The sequence below is a fragment of the Diospyros lotus genome, chromosome 4, assembly GCF_014633365.1.
Source record: "Diospyros lotus cultivar Yz01 chromosome 4, ASM1463336v1, whole genome shotgun sequence".
Lineage (NCBI taxonomy): Eukaryota > Viridiplantae > Streptophyta > Magnoliopsida > Ericales > Ebenaceae > Diospyros > Diospyros lotus.
Window position 1 is genome coordinate 11,183,857 of NC_068341.1, and position 6,000 is coordinate 11,189,856.

The 6,000-nt window shown below is 43.4% G+C and overlaps 1 protein-coding gene across 1 annotated transcript; it reads right to left on the minus strand.

Moving 5' to 3' along the window:
- Positions 1–1,949: 1,949 nt before the first annotated feature.
- LOC127800206 (probable inactive receptor kinase At5g67200) lies at positions 1,950–5,346 on the minus strand. Its single transcript, XM_052334688.1, has 2 exons — positions 3,636–5,346; positions 1,950–2,738 (listed from the first exon to the last, which is right to left on the minus strand). The coding sequence occupies exons 1-2, from the start codon at positions 5,092–5,094 to the stop codon at positions 2,176–2,178; spliced, it is 2,022 nt and encodes a 673-aa protein (XP_052190648.1). The 5' UTR covers positions 5,095–5,346; the 3' UTR covers positions 1,950–2,175.
- Positions 5,347–6,000: the final 654 nt, after the last annotated feature.

Consider the following 6,000-nt stretch of genomic DNA (forward strand, 5'->3'; position numbering starts at 1 on the left):
GTATAATGTGTATTTATATATTCACTATGTATATCTAATGTATGAAAAAAAATTAATTTTACTCACACTACCATACGTGTATTCCAACAAATTCATGTCTTTCTATAAATGTAATGTGAGGAAAAAAAAAAGGTATGATTGTGTCACGTAGACATCAAATCTGAGTCGATGGGCAGTTAAGATAAATAGAGATCGGGGTCTAGATTGGAGCAAATCTAGTTATTTGAGTTGATTATTTTACCCAAATCCAAGATGCGTTAGATTTTAACTTAGATATGAAGTCCCATGTACTTGTTTGGCCTCGCTCGAATCTAAGTGCCTTGGGTCAAGTGTTGCTTCTAGGGAGCCTTGATAAGAGGTTTTTACATAGCTTTACCCAAGGTTAGAATGACCTCTATTAGATGCCCCCCCCCCCCCCCCCCCCCCCCCCACTTCTAAGGTTGATCTCCAAGGGTCAAGTTAGAGAGTAACTGATGAGGTGCTAATTCAATTCTTAACTATTATGCACTTAGCATTCAATGTCTAACCTGGTTAGTGATTGTATGCCTAGCACTAATAGGATGATTACCTTGTTCTTATCTTGGGATAACTGTCCTTGCGCGACCCCCGATGCTCGTATCCTTAATTACGCCAAGGGAGATAAATCGCAGATGTAAAGCTATCTCACTGCGTAAGGCGAGGATTGAACTCACGACCCACTAAACTAACACCAGCATATCGCTTACTCGACCGCTCAACCTATGCCCTGGGGGCTACCTCGTTCTTATCTTCTCAAATAAAGGGATCGATAGTTAAGGATGCCACGTTATTTATCCTAGTTCTCATGCCAATCAATTTTCCTTTTCTCAATGCTTATAAAAATGTTTTGGCCTGAGGCTATTCCATTTTTCTTGCTTGAATCTTTGATAACCTTGCGTCAAACCTTCCCACTACTTATCCCTTTTTTTTTTTTTCATTCTCAATCTTCCACAAATAGATATGTCTTTTTCTAAGCAAGTAGACATTAAGAGAATGAGCTCGAGTTTTGACTTGGGCTCTAGTAGCTTTAACCCTAAAATTAAGTCTATTATTGATGAGAAAGAGAGAAAAATAGTGTTGAGAAGATGCTTACAGAAGGAGAGTTGAGAAATGCAATTCATTGATTAAACAATCTTTTGTCACATCACACGTGACGCCCTCTCATTGGTCCAATCCACAAGACTTCTTCGTGTGCATGCATTTCACGCTTCTAACAAATTCAAAATCAATGTTTAATGAGTGTTTAATAATTTAATTTTTTTTAAATTAACGTGTTTAATGATATATTTTAAAAGTTCAAAATGACATATTATATTTTTAGTAAACCACAAGAGTATTTTTATCCTTTCTACTAAATTATATTAATTTTTTAACCCCAAGTAACGATATCCATCAATTTCCACATCATGCTCACTTTTTGGGCCAAACACGACTAGCATGTTACCCATATCCACGACTTAAGCTCCTCTCGTGTCTACTGACGACCACATTTGACAACTTCGAGTGCCAACAGTAGTTGGCTTTTAAAAAAGATGAAAGTTAAACAAAACATTTATATATATATATGTACATATGTACATGTGTATTCATAAATATAAAAAAAATATGTACACATACATATACATACACCTGCACACGTAGATACAAATATACATACATACATACACACATTTATATATAATATTATGTACTATTTTTTAACATAAAATGTTTTTCGAATCCTAATTTTAGCTCTTCGCTGCCATATTTAAAAACGAATAAAAGAACAAACATTTCCAGCAATCGGGGACGGACGTTGTTGGTAGCCATTGATTTGCACTTCCCTGCTGGTTGTCTCTGTCCTCGAAAATGTCTGACGAAGAAATTGGTCCCAATCTTTCAAAACTAAACTAACTTGGGATTAGAATTGAAAGTGGCCTTCACAACACTCATTTAAGCATGCAGCGGTATGCTGTAGCTACCGCCATTATATCAATATTCTTTAAATTCCAGAATTTGATCTTCCTACAACCACCACCATAATTCACAATCCACATCCACTAGCAATATCAATCTCAAACCCCTGCAATTATGAAGCTAGCCAGCCACCCGGTGTTGAACAATTCCAACCCAAAAAAAACTTTAAAAAACTCGTTTCTTTAATGGCTGCTGCCTGCCTCACTCTTCCTGTAACGGTAAATTGTCATATTCACCACCCTCGGCATCTTTAATCTCTTGTATCATCTTCAATACTTGCCACATTGTCGGCCGCTGCTCCGGCGACGTCGCGCTGCAAGCCACGGCCACCTCAAGAAGCATCCCCAGCCGGTGGTCGTCCCCGCCGTCGTCTTCCCTGGAGGACCGGACCCAATTCATCAGATCATCGGGCATTAGATACGGGTGCTGCGAGGGCGGCTTGCCCGTGAGAAGCTCGAGCACGAGAACCCCGAAGGAGTAGACGTCGGACTTGGAGGTGGATTTGCTGATCGACTTTCGGGCCTCGGGAGCAGTGTAGGTGCCGGCGTTGACCTGTTGGTCGGAGGAGGAGGTGGTGAGGGCGGCGAGGCAGTAGTCGGTGAGGCAGGCCTCGAAGTCGGAGCCGAGGAGGACGTTGGAGGACTTGAGGTTGCCGTGAACCAGCCGCCATGCTTGGTGGATGTAGGCCAGGCCTTGTGCTACGTCCTCAGCTATTTTCAGGCATGATGTCCAGTGCAGTGGCTTTGCCCTTGTTGATTTTGAGCCTGTCGAATACCGAAAGAACCCCCCCCCCCCCCCCCCCCCAACCAAAAAAAAAAAACACAGAAAAGAAAGGAGATATTTTGACTCAATTTCCCACAAATTTGCCAAATAGTTTTGTTGTCAAAACATATTCTAATCAGAAAATATTCACAGCAGCTGTCTATTATCATTGTGAAAACAGCATTAATCAGGTGTGTGAGTGAGTGGTTTCAAACACTGAACGGTTCAGATTTGACTAGGATACCCGACCACCCAAAATGTCTCTCAGTAATTTGATAATATATGTTTTTATTTAACAAATTAGAAATTACAGGAAAAAAAGTTTAAATTGATGGATAGTGTACCCAGATGAACATGTCTACTTACTACTACGAAAAGTATAATATAATTGGGAATACTGTTTTCAATTGGCGTGCGTCAGTTCTGGACGCGTGGTGGTCAGGTGAGGAGCGAGATTCTCGGCGTTGTCGGAATTCGGAAAAAGGCTTAGATCCTCCCAAATCTAAAAGCAACTTTTGACTCAATTGATATATATATATGTACCACATTTTCTTTTCTTTAAATAATTCCCCTATACTTAGGAATATAAATGCGTCTTAATAAGTTTCAATTAATTTTTTTAACAAAACTAAAATTAAGAATATAAATATAATTTTTTCAAAAAAAATTATTTATAAAAACAAAAATATATAAATAGAGAGCCATTTTCATCCTTGCCTGTAGCTATTTTTCTCTATCTGTTTGTTTTGTTTTTTTTTTCCATAAATTTACTTGGGTTCTCACAATTGGACGACCCTAGTTTGCTGACTAGATAAGAGGAAAGAAGGAAAGGGACCAGTTAGCGACGCAGCGAGTGAACTCGGAGAGTAACGCACGAGTCAGGGAAGGAGTGAACTTACCGTGGATGAGAGAGAGGAGGCTGCCGTTGGGCTGGTAGTCGTAGATGAGAAGCCGCTCTTCTTTGGCCTGAAAGTAAGCCCTAAGCGGTACCAGATTCGGGTGCCGGAGGCCCCCCACCGACTCCATGTGCCGCTCGAACGCTTCTTTGCTTGTTCCCGCCAATTTGGCCGCATCAAGCCGCTTCACGCAGACGATCAGACGGTTATCCAGCACCGCCTTGTAAGTGGTTCCAATGCTCCCCTTTCCCAACAGCTCCGCCGACGCTCTCATCAACTGGTCCAGGGTGTAAACCTGTACCTCCCCCGCACAAAATACCAAGCTCCCGCTCTTCGCCAGCTGAATTCCTTGCATCTTCTTCACCTTCTCTTCCAGCTCGTTCTCCTCTTCGATTCTCATCACGGCGGCGGCGACGTCAGTGGCTGCCGAATCGGAGGAGATCATCTGCCGGCTCAGCTCCGCGACCTTCTGGTTCCTCCGCTTCTTCACAGCCACCGCGAAGCAGACGATGGAAGAAATTAGGATCAAGACGCCGGAGGAAAACCCAAGAATGACGGCCCTTTTTTTGTAATTGTTTTGCCTCGGTTCAGTCAAATCAACGCCCTTCTGCAGCTGCTCGTTCTGCCCCAGCGCCGCCCCCCGTCGCGGCGGCGGGGGCAGCGCCGATGGACCGAAAAACGGTACTCGCGGCGTGCACTCCTTTTTTATGATCTCGCCGCAGAGTCCGGGGTTCCATGAAAACGAGGACAGCCCAAAACGGAGCAGAGTCGGGGTGACTGGTACGGCGCCGGTGAGGTTGTTCCGGGAGACATTGAAAACTTCAAGAGAGGACTGGTTGAGGGGAGGAATGGAGCCATTGAGCCGGTTTGAATCGAGCCGGAAGAAGTAGAGGCGGTCCAGATTCTTCAAAGAAGGAGGGATTGCGCCAGTAAGATTGTTAAAAGAGAGATCCAAAGTTCGGAGACGATGGAGAGTCAAGATGGAAGGGGGGATGGAACCGGAAAACGAGTTGTGGTCGAGAAATAGGGTTTTAAGGTTGAGGAGGCCGGAGAGATCGGGAATGGGTCCGGTGAGCGAGTTGTTCTGGAGACTCAAGACTCGGAGCTGGTCGAGACGAGTCAGTGTGTCGGGACCCAAAACTCCGCCGAGACCTAGCCCTTCGAGGACGAACCGGACCACTCTGGCTTGAACACATTGCACGCCTTGCCAGTTGCAGAAAGCCAAGCTGGTGTTGCGAGAAAATCGAAGCTTGTCGCTCAAATCGGCCTTAGATTTGAATGCCAACAGGGCAGAAGCGTCGTGGGGTAGCAGCAGGCTCCGGGGAGGCGAATCGGCGGCGGCCGAGACGAGGAGAGACAGAATGAGAAGGGCATTTTGGAGGCTCATCATCTTGTTGGAGTAACGGAGCATTTTGTTGAGGCAATCAATGTCAGGGTTAGCAGAATCATCAAGAAGTTTCATTGTGGAGTGGGGAGGGAAGGGGGCAGAGGAAGAAAAAGAGCAAGTGCAATAGCAAGCAGAAGGTGACAAACGAAGGGACGAAAGAGGCAATGAGCTGCAAAGAAGTTGTCGGGGGCACTGCAAAACTGCAGTCAGAATCACGTGAAGAGGTAGAAGCCCCCTAAAAGAAGGAAGAGATAGGCCATTTCTGGCTTTTCTTTAATTAATTTTCACCTATTCAAGCCAAGAACACCTGTTTGAAAGTAAATTGCGGTTGAGTCCCTAAAATCACCATCTTTCAAAATTCTTTCTACTGACAGCAGCATTGAATGTTTAGTAGGGAGGGTAGTTTTGTAATTTGGGGACGCAGTGTAAACATTTTGAATGAGCTGTCAAATCATTAAATACAGTGAATATTTTGGGATCTATGGGCTGTACGGTCGGTCATGGCTAGCTCTCATGCCAGCAAACAGTTTAGCTATGAGCTTCACGGCCCCCTAACGTTTCTCTTTTTTTTTTTTTTTTTTGGGGGGGGGGGCGGGGTGTTTGTTCTTTTTTTCTTTTTCACTGTTTTCAGGTTTTTAGTTCTTCTGTGAACGGCGGGCATGGATTGGATGGCCTTGGAGTTCTAAATGGGTGGGCGGTGACCCGGCGATCAGGACATTCCAGTTGCACTTGCAGGCCTCTTTTTATCATTTGATCCGGAGTGAATCGGGCTCGATGATTTTGAGTTACATGCAAATGATTTATACAGTTGTTCTTCTAATTTTTTTTATTTTTGTAAAGTTTTATCAATTTGAAAAATAAATATCTAAGTAAAAAGATAAATTAATCTATAGTAAAACAACAATAAGATATAAATTAATATTGGTCTTAATCTTGCCATTAGTTTACATTAGAATTACAGGTAAATTTTATGTACTATTA

Excerpts from the sequence above, each read along its gene's own strand:
- LOC127800206 (XM_052334688.1), bottom strand. The coding sequence starts at position 5,094 with ATGAAACTTCTTGATGATTCTGCTAACCCTGACATTGATTGCCTCAAC. Across the intron at positions 2,739-3,635 it reads CCTCCTCTCTCTCATCCACG|GCTCAAAATCAACAAGGGCA; the intron begins GTAAGTTCACTC and ends GGTATTCGACAG.